This window comes from Hipposideros armiger, unplaced genomic scaffold (genome assembly GCF_001890085.2).
Source record: "Hipposideros armiger isolate ML-2016 unplaced genomic scaffold, ASM189008v1 scaffold_1924, whole genome shotgun sequence".
Taxonomy (NCBI): Eukaryota; Metazoa; Chordata; class Mammalia; order Chiroptera; family Hipposideridae; genus Hipposideros; species Hipposideros armiger.
Window position 1 is genome coordinate 19,132 of NW_017733274.1, and position 22,168 is coordinate 41,299.

At 40.0% G+C, this 22,168-nt stretch overlaps 1 protein-coding gene across 1 annotated transcript in view; it reads left to right on the top strand.

The window, feature by feature from the left end:
• The window catches only part of LOC109378374 (dynein heavy chain 6, axonemal-like), a gene marked incomplete at its 3' end in the record, with an annotated part of 53,327 nt that overhangs the window by 18,849 nt on the left and 12,310 nt on the right, over positions 1-22,168 (top strand). The window contains exons 3-15 of the mRNA XM_019634776.1: positions 600-752; positions 2,413-2,553; positions 4,437-4,679; positions 6,547-6,714; positions 7,948-8,183; positions 9,294-9,555; positions 10,674-10,797; positions 11,184-11,380; positions 12,855-13,058; positions 13,753-13,878; positions 16,683-16,847; positions 18,917-18,984; positions 21,177-21,357. Of these exons, the coding sequence (XP_019490321.1) occupies positions 600-752; positions 2,413-2,553; positions 4,437-4,679; positions 6,547-6,714; positions 7,948-8,183; positions 9,294-9,555; positions 10,674-10,797; positions 11,184-11,380; positions 12,855-13,058; positions 13,753-13,878; positions 16,683-16,847; positions 18,917-18,984; positions 21,177-21,357 (2,268 nt within the window). The remainder of the gene's footprint in view (positions 1-599; positions 753-2,412; positions 2,554-4,436; positions 4,680-6,546; positions 6,715-7,947; positions 8,184-9,293; positions 9,556-10,673; positions 10,798-11,183; positions 11,381-12,854; positions 13,059-13,752; positions 13,879-16,682; positions 16,848-18,916; positions 18,985-21,176; positions 21,358-22,168) is intronic.

Below are 22,168 nucleotides of genomic sequence, written 5' to 3' on the forward strand. Positions count from 1 at the left end.
CTGAAGAACAAAAGGACAGCAACTTGTCTGTTCCCCTTCCCCCAATTCCCCAGCGCTGTTCCCATCCTCCAATTCCCCAATAAAAATCTTTAAAAAAAAATATGTTCAGGATTGTTTTAACACCTGTATTTATTATTTTAGAAAATGTCATGAGGGAGTTTGATGAATTTCTGTTAAAAAAAGAGACAAAGAAGGACATTTTGTAAAATTAAAGGAATCAATTCAACAAGAGGATATAACCCTTATAAACATTTATTCAACCAACATAGGAGCACCTAAATATATAAAGCAAACGTTGATGGACATAAAGGGAGAGATTGACAGTAATACAGTCATAGTAGGGACTTGAACTCCCGACTAACATCAGTGGACAGATTTTCCAGACAGAAAATCAACAAGGAAACCGTGGTTTTAAATAATACATCAGACCAGATGGATTTAATTGATATTTTTAGAGCATTTCACACCCCTAAACAGAATATAACTATATAAGATAAAACTAAATGTGAATTTTGATCAAATATTTGCTTTATAATTTACATGTAATAAATGTAAAATGGTTGAATGAGTTATAATGATCACTCTGCTTTCTTCTACAGATTGTAGTGGAAGAGTTTCTAGAAGATATCAATAACATCTTGAATTCAGGTGAAGTGCCGAATTTATTTGAAAAGGATGAACTGGAGCAGGTTTTAGCAGCCACCAGACCAAGAGCAAAAGAAGCAGGAATTTCAGAGGGGAACAGAGATGAGGTATAATGTGTGAAAATGGTTACACGGCTTTTTCCACCAATCCCCTTAAGGAGTCCATGGATAGAATTTTTGTTTTCAGTACAGTTGGTTTCCTTTGTAATTCTCTATGTTTTATTTCCCACATTCAAAGCGTTGGTTCACCAGACTCCCAGCAAGGTCCATGGAAAGCAGAAAACAGAAACCCTACTTCCTCCATGGAGGTCATAGTCTTGTCCAAACCAGACAGCTTCTCTTATTGTTCTTTAAATACAAATTTATTTTACACACCCTCAGTGCCCTGCCTAAAGACTCCAGTATTTTTAACTCCCTTGCTTATCAGCAAAGTTATGGCACAACTAAAACAGAAATGATCTCTCGATCTCTCTCTCTCTCTCTCTCTCTCTCTCTCTCTCTCTCACACACACACACACACACACACACACACACACACACAGTACACGTCCATTTCTCCAAATTCTGTGCTAGGTTCCATATGCCACTGTTTATCTACCTCACTCTTTCCCTCTTTACCTTTTTTTTTTTTTAACTTTATGGCCATTCTTTCTCATGTGTTCTATGTCTTTTCATGAGAATTTCCTCTGCAGCAGGATCAACTTCAGCTAATGTAAGCAGAAATGGGCTTGTTCAAGGGACACAGAATCATGGGGAGGGCCAAAGAAAGGGATTCCAGGCTGAATTCCTTGGAATGAATATGAAATGCACACTGTAGAAACCAATGGTCAAGGAAGCTGACGCCTCTGCCACAACCATTCCTGCTGAGCCAATAAGGCACTACCCCAATCAGCAGGCTTTCAAAGCCATGCAACCCCCACTCTGTCAGGAAGCAGAGGAAATAAGGAGCTGTTGGTTAACAAACTAGGAGTTCCCTGGGGGAGAACCTGAAATTGGCCCACACACACAGAGGAGAAGGAGATACCAAAGGAAGAGGAAGACCACTCCAGGTTGGTAGGTGGCAGGTCAAATAAGTAAGGGAACTTACATACCAGGCTTTGGTCTTGGGTGGACACAAGATGAGTAGATCTCCACACCTGCCCACCAGAATCTTAAAAGTTTATAAAGAGGCCTTAACTGGGTTCTGTCATGTATGTTGTCCAGTCTCAACAACACATTGCTCTCTCAAGGCTGCGTTCTTGAAACAGCTCCCACTGTGGGAATGGTAGGCAAAATATACAGTCCAAGGACAAGGGAGGGGGTGAGAGGCCTCCAATTACCTGGGGCTAGTTCATGGGTCAACAGGCGGTCACATCCTCTCGGTGACCTCCTCCAACAGGAGCCACATAGGGAGATAGTGCTTCCAGGTCCATGCCACTTCTGCTAGGCTCTGCACCTGCAACACTGGTTGCCCTGCACCCTGTCCTCTACAATGGTTCTCTACCCCAGAGCAAAACCTTGTATTAATACCTCTACTTTGTTCAAGGGATCTCCTTAAATACACTGATAAGGAGGATCTACATCACATCCAAAGGAGTCTACAAAATGTAATTTTTAATCTTTCCAGACTGCATGAGAGAGAGGTTGGAGTGGATTTTCAACAAAATAATTTACACATTACTATACTAACGTAATTTAGTTGATATTAGTAGACTCAGATGCATTAGCCAACACTTATTTTCCGTGCTGTTTCATCATTCTTTTAAATTGAAAAATATCTTTTTGTCAGGTGTTTCAATACTTTATCAGCAGAGTCCGTCAGAAGCTGCACATTGTTCTCTGCATGAGCCCCGTTGGGGAGGCCTTCCGGTCCCGATGCCGGATGTTTCCCTCCCTTGTGAACTGCTGCACCATTGATTGGTTTGTCCAGGTTGGTGACTTCCCAGGATATATGAGAAATTAGACTTGCCTGATTTTAAAGGAGTAACACATTGTCCAAGAATAACTCAAGGGTACTTTCATTAGCTTTAAATTCCAGTAAGGATTTATTCACAGGCAAGGGGTAACAACAACAATCATCAAACAAAGGCAAAACAAAATTTATAAAGGAAGAGCAGAGTACTGAATTTAGCAATGTAGATGTGAACAGTGATCTTGACAAGAGCTATTTCAGTGGCATGATGGGAGAAAATGTTGGAGAAGAGGGGAGAGGAATCAGACACAGTGAGTACAGTAACGCCCCCCCTTGTCTGCAGTTTCGCTTTCAATGGTTTCGGTTACCCGCAGTCAACCTCAGTCTAAAAAATATTAAATGGAAAATTCCAGAAGTAATTTGTAAGTTTTAAGTTGCATACCATTTTGAGTAGCATGGTGAAGTCTCACACCATCCCATTCTGTCCTGCCTGGGACGTGAATCATCCATTTGTCCAGCATATCTGTATATGCTACCGCCCATTAGTCACTTAGTCTCAGTTATCAAATTGACTATCAAGGTATCACAGTGCTTGTGTTCAAGTCACCCTCATTTTACTGGATAATGGCCCCAAAGCATAATAGTAGTGATGCTGGCAGTTCAGACATGCCAAGAAAACCTATAAAGTTCTTCCTTTAAATGAAAAGGTGTGCACGTATAGGAAGAAAACAGTATATATAAGGTCCAGTACTATCCAATTTTAGGCATTCATGGGGGTCTTGGAATGTATTCATATCTCCCTGGATAAGGGGGGACTACTGTATAGATGATGCTTTGAAGAAGTTTTGCCCCAAAGGAACACCAGGAGATGGGCAATAGAGGGGTATATGAGGTGAAAAGTATTTTTAAGTGGGAAACACAAGCAGCATATGTGTGGGCTGATGGAAATGATCCAGAAAAAAAGAAATATATTGATGGTGCGGTAGACAGAAATAAGCATTTTGGGACCAATGACTTTGAGTCTACAAGAAGGAATGGGATTGAGTCCTCAATGAAGGGGCTGACCTAGGCAGGGAGCATGCACAACTTACCCTCAGAGAAACAGCAAGGAAGGTAGAGTATATGAGCACAGAGGCAGGTAGATGGGAAGATGTGGAGGTGAGTGCTTATTGAAGTTTCCATTGTTTTTTGTTTGTTTGTTTGTTTTTAGTGATGTGGGAAGTGAGGTCATCAGCTGAGAATGAAGAAGAAAGAGAAAGAATATATGGTGTAAAATACTCACTTAGGAGGGTACATTAGGGATGTATTAGAAAATGTAGAAGCATTTCCAGACTGCATTAGAACTCACTCGAGCTAGCTGTCATGAATTTGAAGTGAGGCCAGTCAGCAAGGTTGTGTGTTTTTCTCCAGCCATGATCAGCTGCACAATCACAGCCATGGGGTAACAGAAAATTGCATTTGACTAACAGTTCAGGTGACTGCAAAGAAACAAGAAAGTAAAGGAGTTGAGGTGAAAAGGACAGTAATTATAATAATGGATCTGACATCCAAACTGCTTAATAAGCTGAGTGAGCACATGAGGTCCTCATAATATATGTATGTGATTTTATTCATGGAATTATCCTAAGGCCACCCAATCGTTTATTCATTCAATCAACAAATATTCATTGAACAATTTCTATGTGCCAGACACTGTGTGGAGGACAGCAAATGCAGATCCACACCCCCATCTAATAAACACAGCCACTCAGTTCATTAAACATCGTAGACATGAATAGTTTACTAAGTGAAAGGGGGAGAAAGGTAAGGAAGAGTTCCAAAGATATACATTTTTCTTATTTGTTAAACTGTATATTACAGAAATGAGCAACCGATTTTCCAAATTATATATTTATTTACAGTGGCCCAGAGAAGCACTTCTTTCTGTATCAAAGACATTTTTCTCAAATGTTGATGCTGGAAGTGATGAAATGAAAGAAAAGCTATCCCTCATGTGCGTGAATGTTCACTTAGGCGTCTCCAATATGGCAGAACGCTATTACACAGAGCTCCGGAGACGGTACTACACAACGCCCACCTCCTACTTGGAACTCATCAATCTCTACCTGTCTATGCTGAGTGATAAAAGGAAGCAGTTGGCTTCAGTAAGTTTAATATTATATATATATATATATATATATATATATATATATATATATATATATATATATATATATATATATTATTGCTTAATCTTAAAACTTGTCAGAACGATTGGAAGATCTACGTGCCATCTTAACTGCTGGAGCCCTCTCCATCCTGACATGTGCCCTTGACAACCTACAATATGACAAAAAAGTGTTTCATGCTGTCTTCCCACAGACCTCCCTCTTCCTTGATATTTATATTTTGTCTTCTATCATTTCTGCAAGTGTCATTGACTCAGTAGAATGATATGGATATTGCAATAGCATCAAAGTCAAGCACAGAACCAGTCATCTCTGCAGTATTTAACAAGAAGGAAAACTTTTTGTTAAGCAGTAGAGATGGAGTTTTGGTGGTCTAATGTGTCAATTGTTCCCATTAAGAGCAAAAGCTTTGGTATCAGGCAGACTGTGTACAACCACTGCCTCTTTCTTCCTACACAACCTTGAGCACATTTTATAAACTCTCTAAGTCTTAGTAGAAAATAAGGCTTTAAAATATCTATATCTACCTCTTGGATTGTTGTGGGATTTAAATAAGATACCGTTTGTGAAGTGCTTGGAATATGATCTGATGCATATGAGGTGCTCAGAAAATAGTGCCTGCCATCATCATCATCATCATCATCATCATCATCATAATGCTATTAACATGATCTAAAATTCTCAACACAGTAAAAATGGAAACATTTACCATTTATATACTTTATATGTTTTTCAGAGGATATTTTTACCTGGTAAATACATGCCTAGTAAAAGAACTTGACAGATATTTTTGAAACCTGCCAATTTCTACCAAGCTTTCTGACTCACCTTCAGAACATTATTCACAGGTGCCTTCTCTACCAGATACCATCCTTTTGATTCTAATTAAAAGTTTCCAACCACTGAGAAGTAGGGTTCATACCCAGCAACCCAAAGGAAGTACCTAGGCCACTGTCTCCTTGGGGATTCCCAGCCCTGCTGACCACTTGAGGAAACAAGTGTTGAAATAAACCTTCAAGGCTGAAAGCTGGCCATATGCTAGCCAGAAAAAGGACTAGGTCCTGGAGCATGCAGTCCAAATCACCAACAGCTGGGCTAGATGGAGAAGACAAACATGTCTGCCATCCTGGAGTTGACAAGGCTCTTTTATACAACGAGTATGGGGAAGAAAGATGCAAGTTGTTTTGGAAGGATTTACATTAAGGAAGGTGAAGGTGAAGCAGGGAGAGTTCTGGGATAGGTGAATTGTATATCAGACAAGAAATATCTAATGGGTTTGGATTGGTTGTGGGCACAGTCTAGAACATTCATGCATAAACAAAATGAGGTGGTGCCTGGTGGTGATCTAAATAATCACTGGAATGAACATGGAAGCAGTCTTTTGATAGTTTTGGCCCATGACTGATTAACTTTCCTTGTCTCCTTCTCCCACCCTCCAGCCTGTCGTAATTTAGTTTGGGATATCTCAGAATTTTTCTCTTGTCATAGCTCTCAGTGCTGCAACCTCCAGGAATTTCTATCTGATCTTGTCCTTCATTCATTCAACATGTGACTAAGCAGCACATAAAATTAAAATAATACCATGTGGACTCTCAGTGAGCCCACAGTCCAGTGATGTCCCACTCCTGTGGCCAGGGGGCATGGATCCAAACCTAGTGTCGTGAATCTCATGGCCAATTCCTAGAGTTGTGTTACCTGAAGTTTTCTGTATGTTCACAATTTTAAGTATTATAAACTGATTTATCAGTTCTGTAGATGTAAAAGTCTACTACCTGAAAAAGACATGCCAGTAAACATACAGTTTATAATGCTCATTATAATGAATATTTTCATTGTCATCTAGGCACGTGACCGGGTGAAGAATGGTCTCAGCAAGCTGTTAGAAACAAATGTACTAGTAGATAAAATGAAATTAGATCTTTCAGCTTTAGAACCTGTCCTTTTAATAAAATGCCAAGATGTGGAAGCCTTGATGGACAAATTGGCAGTGGATCAAGAAAATGCCGATCAGGTACGCTGAATCACCTGACATTGGGGGTGAGAAAATGTGATCACCAACTGATCATTTATATCCCATGACATATTATTGGATTTTTAAAAATTTTATGTTATTAAAATAATTGCTAGAGTCAGGCCAGCCGAGTGGCTCAATTGGTTACGAGTTAGCTTAAGAACGCGAGCTCTGAGCAACAGGGCCGCCGGTTCGATTCCACATGGGCCAGTGATGCTGCGCCTGAACTGAGCTGCCACTGAGCTGCCAACAGGTGGCAGGATGGCTCAGTTTGTGAGAGCACTTGCTCCTAACAACAAGACTGCCTGTTTGATGGTGGGCTATGCCCACCTGCAACTAAGACTGAACTTGGCACCTTGAGCTGAGCTGCTGCCCGGTTGGCTCAGTGGATAGAGCATGCGCTCTTAAAAACAAGGCTGCTGGTTTGACTCCTGCATGGGATGGTGGCTACGCCCATCCACAACTAAGATTGTAACACAGCACCTTGAGCTTAGAGGCCATGAGCTGCCGACAGGAAGCCAGATGGCGACTGGCACCCTCCACAGCTAAGATTGAAGAACAACAACTTGGCTGGTCCTCCTCCCCAATTGCCCAACACTGTTCCCCTTCCCCAATTCCCCAACTTAAAATAATAATAATAATAATAATAATAATAATAATAATTTTGAGATTTAGAAATATTTTTAAGTTGCAAACCATCTCCCTTCAATAAATCAGCCTGGTTCTCTCCCTGAGAATGAGTGAACCCACAGAGACAGTTGTAAGAAAAGTGCCACCTATAAATGTAAAGCACCTACCATATTTCCCATGTATAAGATGCACCCTTTTTCGAAAAATTTGGGCTCTAAAAACTGGTTGCGTCTTATATAGTGATTGTAGATTTTCTTTTTACTTCCACTTCCCACTTTTTTTGCGCTTATTTTTGCACTCATACAACCGCTGTATAAGACGCACCCAGTTTTTAGACCCCAAATTTTTCGAAAAATGGTGCGTCTTATACATGGGGAAATACGGTATTCTCCTAGCAGGAACTGTTCATTCTAAAAACTGTGTCTCCATTATCCTATTAATGTAGCATGAGATGGATGAAGGAGTGCAAAATTCAGTATAGCTAATCTTCCATCACTGGTCTAATCCAAAGGGGCAACTATGACTCACTACTATTGACTTTTTTTTTTAAACATTGAAATTCAAATATTGAGACCACTTAAGCCGTTGTGTTTCAATGGTTAGGTCCGTAACATTGTGCAAGAAGATGAAGCAACTGCAAAAGTGAAAGCTGAAGAAACCCAAGCAATAGCTGATGATGCTCAAAGAGATCTAGAAGAAGCTCTACCTGCGCTCGAGGCTGCTAATAAAGCACTGGATTCCTTAGATAAAGCAGATATATCTGAAATCAGAGTGTTTACAAAGCCCCCAGATTTGGTCATGACTGTCATGGAAGCAATTTCCATTCTCTTGAATGCCAAGTGAGTAATCCAGAATCATGTATTGCCAAAATACCTGGTGGAGTTTCTTTGCTGTTTTTCTCAGTTTTCATTTATGTTTTCATTCTCTTTACCCTTTCACTGATTTGTTCAGTCATTTAATAGATTGAGTCAACAAGCAGTTTTTTTTGTGCTAGATGATGAGAGATTGGAAGTTCTTCCTTACAAGATGCATACAGTCTACTGGAGACAGACATAAAAAATAATAATGTCAAGACATGCAAGAGTTGCATAGCATTAGGAGTGCTGGGAAAAGAGTGACCCTGGGGAGATGTGAGCAGGCATTTCAAGAGATGATGCTCAGTGGAGAGTGGGACCATGGGGAGAGCCCATGGACCTTTGAGGCTCATGTGATGGGATGGGGCTGAGCAGTGATTACATCATAAAAGGTCTTGTATGCTGTGCTAAGCAGTTCAGATTTCATCTTGGGGGTGTATAGTTTTCAAACTTTCTTTAGTAATACAATCTTTTTTCAATAAAATCTAGTAGATTATAAGAAGCCTTTCTATATAAAACTGATCAGAGCAAGGGTGGAGGGCCCAGATCACCCCCTTGCCAGGCTTCCCTAACTGACCCCCTGGCCAGTCCCTCAGCGGGGAGGGGGCCTGGGAGCTCTGCAAAGCACAGATGAGAGCCCTGGACTCAGGGAACTGAGAACTGCTGAACGTTTTCAACATAATCGTATTTTCCTGTGAGAAAGACCAATTTGGCAAAAGTTCACTGAGAAACATAAAACCAGTTAGAAGGTGATTATAGTTGTCCTGGAAGGAGATTTTTAGGGCTCTAAACTAAGGAAAAGGAGGTAAAAATGTGCCTGGGGCATTTTAAAAATAAAACTATTATTTCTATAATGCCTTAACATTTCTAAAATTCTATGATTTTATCACTTTCTCTCCCAAAACTGGGTTGTATGGAACATTCGTCATCCAATTACCTGTCTCCCCGTGAGTTGTGGTGTACTGGGCTTATATTATGGATGTTAGAACTACCCACTTACTGGGATAATATCTTAATGTTCTCAAAGGAATACATTTCTTTTGTTGTTGTATTACTTTATTACAATGCTATTGGCTTATCCTGTGTGTCTTTCAGGCCTGATTGGCCAACAGCAAAGCAACTTCTTGGTGACTCTAACTTCCTAAGAAGACTTTTAGAATATGATAAGGAAAACATAAAACCTCAAATATTGGCAAAGCTTCAAAAGTATATTAATAATCCTGATTTTGTGCCTGAAAAAGTAGAGAAAGTGTCCAAAGCATGTAAATCCATGTGCATGTGGGTAAGAGCAATGGATTTGTACTCTCAGGTCATCAAAGAGGTTGAACCAAAGAGGCAAAAACTTCATGCTGCACAGGTATTTTATATTTTATATTTTATAGAATTAAAGGCCATGACCATCAATCATTCAAGCTCCCCTCATAATGCCACTGTGACACTACGCACTATAGGTAGTAGCCATGCGGTTGGAAATTACTTTTGGTTTTAAACAATAGCGGGCAACAGTTATTTTTTTCAGAAATGACCTCTAAAATCAGCCCTCTTCCAGCATAAAAGGCAAATGAGTTCTTAGTATGTTCATATTGCCTACAGTACTTCTGACATGCCTTTTAGTTCTAACATCTGATGCTGTATCCATTTTCCAAATACTCCCACACTTGATGGTAGTGCCACCTGAGGTTCTAAAAACCAGCTTAACTGGCAGTTGGAAGGGAGGTCCCAAGCAGAACACGTGATGGTTATTTAGTGGGATAGGTTACTGTGGCTACAGAGCAGGGGTTGGCAAACTTTTTCTATGAAGATCCAGATCATAAATATTTTCAGCTTTGTTGGCTGTATGGTCTCTGTTGCAGTTACTCAGCTTTTCCCTTGCAGCACAAAAACAGCCACCAACAACTAACACATGACTCAGCATGGCTGAGTTCCCATAGAACTTTACTTATGGACACTGGGATTTGAATTTCATACAGTTATCATGTGTCATGAAATACTGTTCTTCTTTTGATTTTTTTCCCCAACCACTTAAAAAGGTAAAAACATTTTTAGCTCACAAACCACAGGAACGCAGGCAGCAGACTGGAACTGGCCTACAGGCTGTGGTTTGCAGGCCCCTCCTCCAGAGAACTAGTTAGGAAAGATTAGTTTTCACTGTTGCATGAATAATTCATTTGTTTCATCATTTAAAATTAATAATCCAGTGTAGTAACTAATTCATCCCAAATGCTTTGGTACATCTGTTTCTCTGTTCCCTCTATGATTTATTTTGTTGGGCTTTGTTTTGTCTTTGTTTTAATCTGTTTGCTTCTGCTCTTATTTTATTCTATTCTATATTTGTTTTAACTTTGTATATCATATCAAAATCTTTTAGGACATGAAAAAGGGAACATAAACCTATTTTATTAAAAAATCTATTATAAATGGGCAAATATGACCTTCTTTGGGGCCTATTCATAAATATTTACTTGATTTTATTAGGCTGAACTTGATGTTACTATGGCTACTCTAAAAGCAAAGCAAGCATCACTAAAACAAGTGGAAGATCAAATACAGGCCCTACAAGATGAATATGACAAAACTGTGAATGAGAAAGAAAGTCTGGGTAAGTAGCTCATAAAATTTATGTTGCTCAGGACATGCATGATTTTCAAAAGTAGAAAGGGTTTAAAGCAGTCATATCTCAGCGTTCATTCAACATGTAAGATGTATTTCCATTAGCCTTCAAGGATAAAGTCAGAAGAACTGGATATATTGTATATGCTCAACTCCTATATCTGAATAAGGCCTGTTGGGACATGTTACATTATAACACAAAGCAACATATGAATTTGATCCAGAAAATAAATACTAGGGGGCACAGAGAGAGTGCTGCCTTCAGCCAGAGTAATTAAATAGTGCTAACTCCACTATAAACAGAAGCAGGTGAATAAACTTCTCATAGTTCAGGAAAATATTGAATAACATAACCTCATTCTTAAAATTTTCTAGCAAAGACTATGGCCCTGACAAAAGCACGTCTGGTACGTGCTGGAAAGCTGACGGCCGCTTTAGGAGATGAACAAGTTCGATGGGAAGAAAGCATCCAGAAATTCAATGAGGAGATACCGAATGTCATCGGGAATGTGTTCATAGCAGCAGCTTGTGTGGCTTATTATGGAGCCTTCACAGCCCAGTATAGGCAACTGGTGAGTAAACTTGCTTTTTATAAGGAGTGGTGAGAAGCAGCTGAAACTGTGTGGATGGAGGGAGTCATTTCTCTAAGTGTAGATGGAGGCTCTCCACTGTGGAGGTTCTCCATCACAGAAACTTATTTAGACATTCCACAGCCTTCTATCTCTCCCCTCAGCCAGTGATGGTCTACCCCTAGCTTTTCCCTAACACATTCCTCCCTTTCCTTTCCTGCCTTAGAAAGTTAGTCATCACTTATTGCACACACAGCACAAGAACCTGGGGGAAGAAAAAGGGACAGGGAGTCCCCTACCCTTATGATCAGCAGTGGCATCTAAAGTCAGCCAGGATGTAGTTTTCTGAATTGGTGAGACTGCGACAAAGAGCTAGGTCATAGGAAAGAGAGGAAACTCAATTATCTGGAGAGATTTTCAAGCCATTTTTATGAAATGCCATCCTAAAAATGTTTTGCCCTTGTCCCTGAGTTATAAAACCTTGTTAGCATGACCAATGTGCTGTACTACTGAAGTTGAAGTAGGATAATATTGTACCATATGTCAACTATAAGGGAAAAAAATGTATAGATATATATAGATAGATAGATAGATAGATAGATAGATAGATAGATACACACACACATATATATATATATATATGTGTGTGTATACGGTCATGGAAGGTGGAGTACAGCATAGGGAAGATAGTCAATGGTACTGTAATAGCTATATAAGGTGTCAGAGGGGTAGTAGCTTGGGCGGGTTATCACTTTGTGAGGGGTGTAAATGTCTAATCATTATGTTGCTTTGTACACCTGAAACTTAAAAAAAAAAACCAAAAACCAAAACCTAGTTAGTATATGTAGGACTCATATAGACTCTACAGGAGCTCAAGGGTCACCTGGTGCCATGTGGGCAGTGGTGCAAGTGGTGCTCTTGGGGAACAGGCAGTTCCCTGGTGTGCATGACTGTGCCACTCATTGAAGGGGGTAACATGCTAACATATTTCTCCCCCATCTACTAATTCCTATTAGCCCCCACAGTCATTGTGATAACCTCAACTTCTCCACATGCTTCTAGACTCTCCCAAGAGGGGCAGTACACCCCTGATTGAAGACTGCTGTGACAATCCTTGTCCTTTACACATGAGAAAACTGAAGTCCAGATGGGAGGTGACAAAACCATGGCTAGTTAGTAGTATAGTTCCAGACCTTCCTTTCCTTCCCTGCCTTAGAAAGTTATTCATCCCTTATTTACACAGCACAAGAACCTGGGGGAAGAAAAAGGGACAGGGCATCCCCTACCCTTAGGATCAGAAGTGGTGTCTAAAGTCAGCCAGGGTGAAGTGGACCTTTTAGTCTACTTTTTATGTCCCATGCTCTGATGCCAGAGTGCCTGTGGAGACTCGCAGGACTTACTCCTAACCTGACATTTTGTGTGTATCTTCATTTACTGAGTGCTCCTGACTCTGTACAAGTAAGCTCTCCTTCTGCAGCTTGTAGAGTGTTGGATCCAGGACTGTCAGTCTCTAGAGATCCCAATCAATGCTTCCTTCAGTCTCATTAACATTCTCGGTGATCCCTATGAAATACGACAGTGGAACACGGACGGGCTGCCACGTGACATGATCTCAACGGAAAATGGCATTTTGGCTACTCAAGGGAGACGGTGGCCTCTGATGATTGATCCCCAAGATCAGGTATGTAACCCAATACTTCAGGTAAAGAGTGCCCTGTTAATGCTGCTTAATATTGTGCTGTCTGTTACGAAGTCTAAAAGTGGACTTTAACATCTTATAAGCTCTTGGGAATGTAGACCTAGAGGGAATTTAGAAGTCTTCTAGTCTGAGGCCCTCATTTTGTGGCTGTAGAAAGTAAAAAGGGAAGCCTCTGAGTGCTCTGCATACTTATGATTGGGTTTGTTTAGGGGGTGGACCATTGCTTTTCTGTTTTCCGTGGGAGAAATTCATTCCTGTATAGTCCTTGTTCCTAAAAGGTCTGATGAGTCAAAATGAAGTCAGGGCCTGATGAATTTTAGAGCAAGGCATGTCCACAATTTACGGAATCCCATTATCTGACTCCTAAGCCCATGGTTCAGATTGTACTAAATGGGGTTTGGAAAAGGAGCAGTTGGGAAAGCAGGGAGACGAGCTTGACTAGCAGAAGCATGGGCTTTATTTTCCGGTTGGGTCTTTGCTTCATTTGTTTCAAATTCAAATAAAAGGAAGAATCCCAAACATGAGGGAGTGGTTTTGTATTTTATCTTTTTTTTTTTTCTTCTTACCTTTCAAACCTGTTTCTAGATTAAACAAAAGTTCTAAACTTTATTCTAAAAACTTCTAGCCATTTATAAAACTCTAAAGCAAATGTTCTGCTGTGTGCTTTCTCATACAGGCAAACCGTTGGATAAGGAACAAGGAAAGCAAAAGTAATTTAAAGATCATTAAGCTTACAGATAGTCATTTTTTACGCACACTTGAAAATGCGATCCGACTTGGTTTACCTGTTTTACTGGAAGAGGTTTGCTTTTTACTTTTCTCATGCTAGTTTTCAACTTTCATGTCATATCTGGAATCCTATACAGGTCATATTTGTATCATGCTAAAGACACTAGTCAGGTCCATTTTCAAATTAGTCAAACCAATTTCTTTGCTTCCTAAAGAACACACGCTCATATGGAGAGCCATCTGTTGATTGAACAAATTTTTCTGTTTCCAGACATTGTTTTGGTATTAAATGAGATGGGCTGTTTTCTGACTAACTCTTGGGCCTCATTGTGGCCCTTGATGGTTAGCGGCCCTGAAAATTCAGAGCAGGGACTGTCCACACACCACTAATGATGTGGAGCCAGTAAAATACTCCAGGGCATAAACATTATTTTCTACTTAGAGGTCAGAATTAGATTAAGTGACATGATAAGAATGAACTTTTGTTATTTTTTTTAAAGTATGTTTGTTTAATCTAAGTGCTCCATTTGTTTAGAATCACTGCAATAATGGATGTTTCTGAAATTGTTCACTCATTCAATACACATTATTTGAGAATCAATGCCAAACAATATAGATGTGGTTGTTGCCCTCAATACCTTACAGTCCAGTTGGGGACAAAGACAGTAAACAGAGAAAAGAGAGAAGAAGTGAGAGACAAGGGGAGAAAGGGCTTTGAGGAGACAAGCCCAGTGCTGACATAGCCATTAACGGGGGGGTGGGAGGTAGGAAACGAATTTAGATGCATGGCTATAGGTAGTAACATTTGTGCTGTCACCTGTATGATGAGTTCAGCTATGTGAAGAGCTCAGAGAGAAGGGCCTCCCAGGCAAAGGGTACAACATGTTCAAAGGCCTTGGGCACAAAAGAGACTGGTTAATGGTTGTGGTTTATTTACCTAATTTACCATTCTACCGGTGGTGCCAAAAAAAGTATACACATTTTAAGAGATGTTATCTATGTATTTACTTTTCAAAGTTGAATTGAATTATGGTAGCAATGTGTAGTATGGTGTTTGCTCAAAAGATGGAGTTAATTAAATGTATGCTAGCTAGCATCACCATGCGACAGGCAGAATAGTCAAAGAAAATGGCGGAAGCACAGTTGTCGTTTGAGCAGTGCAAGACCATTTTGAAGTGGTATCTGAAATTCGAGAACGTTGTGGAAGTACAACAATGGAGGCATGAATATGCAACAGAACCTCCAACCCATGTAACAATTGCACACATTCGTGATAAGTTTGAGACCCATAGTACTGTGTGAAGAAATTGAAACAGCATGAGCAGCGATACAAGTGGACACTTTGGTCCATGTTGCTCAAACAATAGTTCGCCATAATCAGAAGTGTCTGGACACTGATGGTAACCACTTTGAGTACCTCTTGTAATTGCAGAAGTCAAGAGTGACTTGTATTCATCTTTTGTTATCAGTATATATTGAGTATTACAACTTTAATAGTTTTTTCCTTTCTTAAAATGTGTATACATTTTTTTTGGCATCCTCTGTATTTGTATAAGAGAAGAACGAGTGAGCGGAAGCATGGGCTGTGAGCTGAGCGCCAATTTAACCACACACAGAAGTATCTAACTTGGCAAAGTGGTGAGAAGCTCAGAAAGCACCATTAACTGGAGCAGCTGAGCCGCAGCCTTGGCACACTCTTGGAATCATAATTAATATCAGCATTAGCTACCATTTATGGAGTGTTCACTACACACTAGACGCTGCTCTTGGTATTTTACATTTATTAGCTCTTTAATCCTCACAGCAGAGGCTTTTAACTGTACCTGAATGCTCTTGGGGTTGAGGGTGGACCCCTGGTTAGGGTCCCTGCCAGGAACAGGACACTGACTGACCTCTCCTGCTTTCTGTGACTTGAAGTCATTAGCATTATAGACCCAGCTGCTTTCTTCCTTTGTAGGGTGATAATTTTACACTTTGTCTCTACCCATTCATAGTTGTGAAGTCAAGTTAGTTTATCTCAATCAGCATTTTTTAATGGAATAGAATTTTAAAAGCACAAAATTGTATTGCGAGTACTAAGGAAAATTTTATCTCATAAATTTTTGTTTTCAGAAATTATTACATGCTTGGGTACCATGTCACCATGTGAAAGAGAGTTCTTAACTATCAATTACAATCAAATTTTGACAGCTCCTGGGCTGTGGGCCCCCATCACATGCATGCTGACCTAAACATGTTTGCCATGGGGTCTGTTGACAATGTCTGCCTGACTGAATTCCTAGTAATAATCAGATTTGATTTCCGGGAAATAAAATAACTGTCTTATATAACATAGGTCCACAAACTTTTTCTGTGAAGAGCCAGATATTTTTGTTTTTTCAGGCCACATACTATCTCTGCACAAATATTCAATGAACAAATCTTTTTTGTTTTGGTTTGGTTTGGTTTGATTTGGTGGTTTTGTTTGTTTGTTTTTTAGAAAGGTAAAGACTATTCTTAGCTTAAGAGCTATACAGAAAAGGGCCACAGAGAGCCAGATTCACACAGCAGGCTATGGGCGGCAAACTCATGACTTACAACAACTATGAAAGTGAACAGGTCTATATTTGTCCGGGGCCTGTTGCAAGACCACCCTGCAGGGACTGTTTTCTTAGCTTCTTTCTCATGGGGATGAACAGTGTGTTGGCTTCACGTGCCCTTATTTCCTTAGACTCTTGGAACATGGACACTGTTGGAGGTAGTGAGGGGACACTAAGAAATATTTGTAAGGTCACTAAAAAACTGCTTGTTCAAATTAAATGTTGAGGCCTAAGGAATTTGGAGATGTTGACATCCATTTTAATGCCTTGTTTTTGTACTTTTGTTTTAATTTTTAAGCTTAAGGAAACCTTGGATCCAGCTCTCGAACCCATTCTTTTGAAACAGACCTTCGTAAGTGGTGGACGACTGCTCATTCACCTTGGAGATTCAGACATTGATTATGATAAAAATTTTAGGTTCTATATGACAACCAAACTGCCAAATCCCCACTACCTACCTGAGGTATGAGCTATGGGTCTGGAACCCCCAGCCTGAATGGCTTATTATAGTCTGACGGGTCTCCAAAGTTTGGTGGGTTCCCACCTGAGGGAACAAGTCTCCCCGGATTCCTCTCCCCTCTCCAAAACCACCTCTCCTTCCACCATTCTCCACTCTTGCTTCTCTTCTGAGTCCTGATTCTGATTTCAGTCGTCCTTCTACTGGCCACCGAGTTGGGACTCAAATCCCGCCCCGTTCAGTCCTCACGCCGCTGCCCTGTCTCACTTCCCTGTGCATCCTCAGTGGTCACACCACCCCCTCCTGGTCCTCAGCTGCTCCTCACATCACAGGGCACCACTCCCTTCCATTCTTCTCCCTCCTTCAACACAAGGCCATTTGTGCCTTCTCATTGTGGCCTATTCATGAATCAGAGTTTAACTAAGAGTCTGGAGGGGGGAGGGGGAGAGAAGATGGGGGCGTCAATGTGTAAGTGTGCAGTTGCCCACATACAGCCCCAAACAAAGAGGTTGTCTGCTTGAAAACTCTGGTGACTGACAATGTCAGAGAATCATGATACAAACGTCCAGTGTGTCTGTACTTAGAGTTCTGGGGGAGGAGGCATCTTCTCCCCTTCCTCACGCTCTTAGACTATTTGAGAGAGCTTAGTGAGTCCTACTTCCATAAACATGTCCCTGAGCCTCAATAGGATCCAGAAGAACCCCTATTCTTGTGCTTCAGAGCCCAAGGCAGTCACAACAGAAATGAAGACAGCTGGGATTTCTTTCCCCCTTCCCAGAAGGGGCTCTGAGGGGCAGCTCCACCCCTGCGACCCGCAGTGCTGCCGCAGCTCCACCCCTGCAACCCGCAGTGCTGCCGCAGATCCAGGCACAGCAGCAGACTCTGCAGGATCTTCCCAGCCTGGCAGGCCTTCCCCTCTCTAATAGGGCCTATGCAATAGAGCAGGACTTCACAAATCAGGACTTATTACATACACACACACACACACACACACACACACACACATTTTTTTTAAATCCTTAAATATACCCTTTCAATAGTGTCATTTTCACTTTAGTTACTGAATTTCTCATAGCTGCCTGTCTTCATAGATGTGTCTAGATTGAATGAAATTGACACACTTCTTGAATAAGATGAGGGAAATACCATCAAAAGCCTAAGTCAGGGTTTTCTGTCAGCCTCAAAGCGGTTAATTACACAGCCACTGCCAGAGCACATGTCCCAAGTCCCACTTTACAGTTTAGAAATGCGACCAGTGTGCTAACTTACGAGCTTTGATTTTTCACTTAACTTTGAGAGGGAGCATCGCATACCCTACCCAATCCTAGCTCTGTGACTGGGTAAATTATTCCATTTCCTGGATCCTCAAGTCAATCAGCTATAAAGTTGACAGAAAGCCTACTTCAAGGATTTACTGTGAAGATTAAATAAGAATAACATATGTAAAATATGACATTCAAACACCTGCTCATATTTATCCTTTTTGCTGTTGGCTTATTCAAGTAATGTCAGGATATTGTATTATAGCCAACAATTTTTCATAAAACTGTTATGATGAAACAAAATATGTAAAAGTCTATTAGTATCAATAATATATCCTTTTTAACTAGGGCAAACTGTAAGTCACTATTACTAAGTAATTTTATTACTTCATTTGGTCCTCACAAATACCCTGTGAGTTGTTACCTGCATTATCCCAGTTTTTAAATATCAGGAACTTAAAGCTCAGCTTGAATGAATGGCTTGTCCAACTTCATACATGTACTAAAGCGTGCACCTGGAATTTGAACCCAAGCAATTGATTCTATAACCCTGCTTCTTGCTAATCCTTCGCTGGCTCACACATTAACCATGGCATTTGAGGAACAAGACTGTCACTCACATGGGCAGGGAAAATCATACTGGGATGTCATATGACATAGTATGCTTGATGTGTGTGGGGGTGGATATGTTCACAATTAGACCCGAGATACATCCAGCTGGGTACTAATGAGCCATGTTCTAATAAAGAATGCAGTTCTTATTTTATTCATCTGAACTTAAGCATTTTTATGAACTCGATGCTTCTTTTCTAGGTGTGCATTAAAGTCACCATCATCAATTTCACTGTAACTAAATCAGGTCTGGAGGATCAGTTATTAAGGTAAAAAAGGGGGGCTGGGGAGACAAAGTTTCCTAATACTTTGTTTAGAAATTCTGACAAAGAAAAATTTTAATATATGAAAAGAAAGCATCACGCATGAACCCTCAATCAAAGAGGCAGCAGTAAATGGCCAAGTTCTTTACCTCTTTAATCACTCTTCACAGGTGCTGATCACGCCCACAATTGTCTCAAGATCAGGGCTAGACCTGGTTAATTCTCACCTGGGTTTGGGCCTGGCCTGCAGCCCAGCCTCTTCCCCCACCCAGCGGTTCTCCACCTGTGGGGCGCGACCCCTTTGGGGGTCGAACGACCCTTTCACAGGGGTTGCCTAAGACCATCGGAAAACAAAAAGATATTTACATTATGATTCATAACAGTAGCAAAATGACAGTTATAGAGTAGCAACGAAAATAATTTGATGGTTGGGGGTCACCACAACATGAGGAACTGTATTAAGGGGTTGCGGCATTAGGAAGGTTGAGAACCGTTGCCCTACACTAAGGTTCCCAGTCTTGGGCAAGTGAATGAAATCAGTCATTCTGCGGTTCCTAGAGACTCACTGCACCATACTGTGAAAAAACTGCTACTCCTAAATATATTTTCCTGTTCCACTTGTCTCTAAAATTTTCTTAGTATATTTAATTTTACCTGCATTTGTCCACCTCAAAAAAATAAATATCCTCCCTCAATATACTCTGTATGTGATTACATCTCCATTTCCCAAAAATGAGATTATGGATTATTCATATTAACCATCAGTATTAGCCAACAGGTTTACAAGGTAAAAAATTTTTAGTATTTATTAAAATAACAACTTTGATATTGGTTAAAAACTAATTATGGGGGTGTGTGTTCATTAAGTCTAAAGGAAAATATAATTCAGACCCATGTTCAAAATAAATATAATCCTTTATGTTCAAGTCAAGATTATCTTGATTTACTCATTATCACTAATGAGTCTGTCTCGTTTTGTTTATTTTAAGAATCTATTCTGACAACTGCTAACTTGCTTAACTTTTTCTTGGCTAACTTCTTTCTAGACAAAGGGTATTTCACCACATTTTATAGATATGTTCTAAAGACATGGCTGAATGCTTTGCAGACCAGTTTATTCCCATGAAGAATTAAGTTTAGCTGTGTCACTAAGCTGTCAGTCAGCATGTTAGACTGCCTTGGATGAGAACCAGTGCCCTGACCTGCACTAGGGAGGTGGTTATGGGGTGTGGAATCCCTGGGCTATATTTTACAATCCTCTCTTCTGAAAAAATTCTTTAAGCAAATGAATTTGAGGTGATGCTACTTTAATGGTGTTCATATATTAATTTTTAAAGTTTCTGACTTCAGCATGTACATAATAAATAAACAACGGGATATTATATAAGGCAGTTCATCACAGTGAGTGATAGAATGTGCCTTGGAGCCAGCCAACCCTGGTACAAGACCAGCTCTGCCTCTCAAAGCCATGTGGCCTCAGGGAAGTGACCCTCTAGGAGTCTAGGGTCTGTTCACTCATCTGTGAGCTGGAGTGGTAACCACCATGCCACCTGCCAGGAGCATTCAAAGAATTGAAAGAGAAAATCCACAAAAAACTCTCAGCAGGGTGCCTCCCACAGAGTGATGCTTAATAAAGATTAGCTCCTACAAAGGGCTGGGAGCAAATTAGAAGAGGACAAGTAAAGGGAGACAAAAGTTCACATGTTTAGATGGGAGCTGGCGGTAAGGCCCCTGTATTAAATCCAATCAAGAATCATTTCAGAGAGGTGATGGGTTTTCAGAATCTCCCATGTTGGCGTGACAAGAATGTTCCAGGCACCATTTCCAGCCTGGCACAAGCAAGCATTAGGGACAGAAACTGAACGCGTAGAGAGATCAAACATTGGGCAGGTTTTCCTAAGAGAAAATGAGCAAAAGCTGTGGGAACTGTGATAGGGTGTAGGTTTTGAAATACAAGATAAAGAATCAGAACTAATACATAGTTCAGTGAATAGCCACTATGTAAACATCGCAAAAGAGGGGATTTATGCATTAGGACTTAGCTACTAGCATTAGTACTCAGCGAGGTAGCAATATATATATATATATATATATATATATATATATATATATATATATATATATATATATATATATATATATATATATATTATGGTGCTGACAAAGCCATAATATAGGTATTCAAACTTTGGTTCTAGTGATGTGGTGCGACTTGAGAAACCTGAGCTGGAAGAACAAAGAATCAAGCTCATTGTGAATATCAATACTGATAAAAACCAGCTGAAAGCTATTGAAGATAAAATCCTGAGACTGCTCTTTACATCTGAAGGAAATATTTTGGACAATGAAGAACTTATTGATACACTCCAGGAGTCAAAGGTGAGTAAAATATTTTTAGTATCTATAAAAAATGTGTTGCTTCAAAAGCTACAACTATACCCTTTGATGGTTCCTGCGAAGTCTTTTAAAGCAAGAACAGTAGTTACACCTGGGCTGCCAGGGGTATGCATTCCTGGCTGACACCAACTAAAGGAACAGTAGACAAATTGTAGACAATGGCTCCTCCTATCTGCCTTTTTAAAAATAAAATGTGTAATGTAAAGAAAGGATACAAGAAGTAAGTTGAAAGGAATAACATAATTATATATTCATATTAATGTCACCCCCTCCAGGAAGCCTCCTTGCTATTCCCAGCTGGAATTAATCTCTTCCTCCTTGGAACACCTGTAGCACCTTATCTGAGCCTCTATTACAGCACTTATACTGTTTACTTATGTTATAGTTATCTAATTACATGTCTTATCTCTTCTGTTAGGTTGTTAAATTCTATGTAGTGGGAATCTGTGAATAGTTCATCTTGATATTCCTTCTCCAAGAGCTAATTAATTGCATGATTAATAAATGGTGCTCAATAAAGTTGAGTTCATAGTAAGATGAAGTTTTACATTAAATGTATATCCTGCAGTGAATTAGTTCTCAGATTCAAATCATAATTTTATAAGTGTACTGGAAACACAACCTATAAAAATGATTTTTATCCATTCATGAGAAACATAAAATAGGAAAGCAACAGAAGATGGCAGAGTAAACACTGTGCCTGCATCTTTCTGTGAACACATTAAAATTACAACTAAATTATAAAACAATCAACCTGGAGAACCATCTGAAGTCTAGCTGAACAGAAGATGGC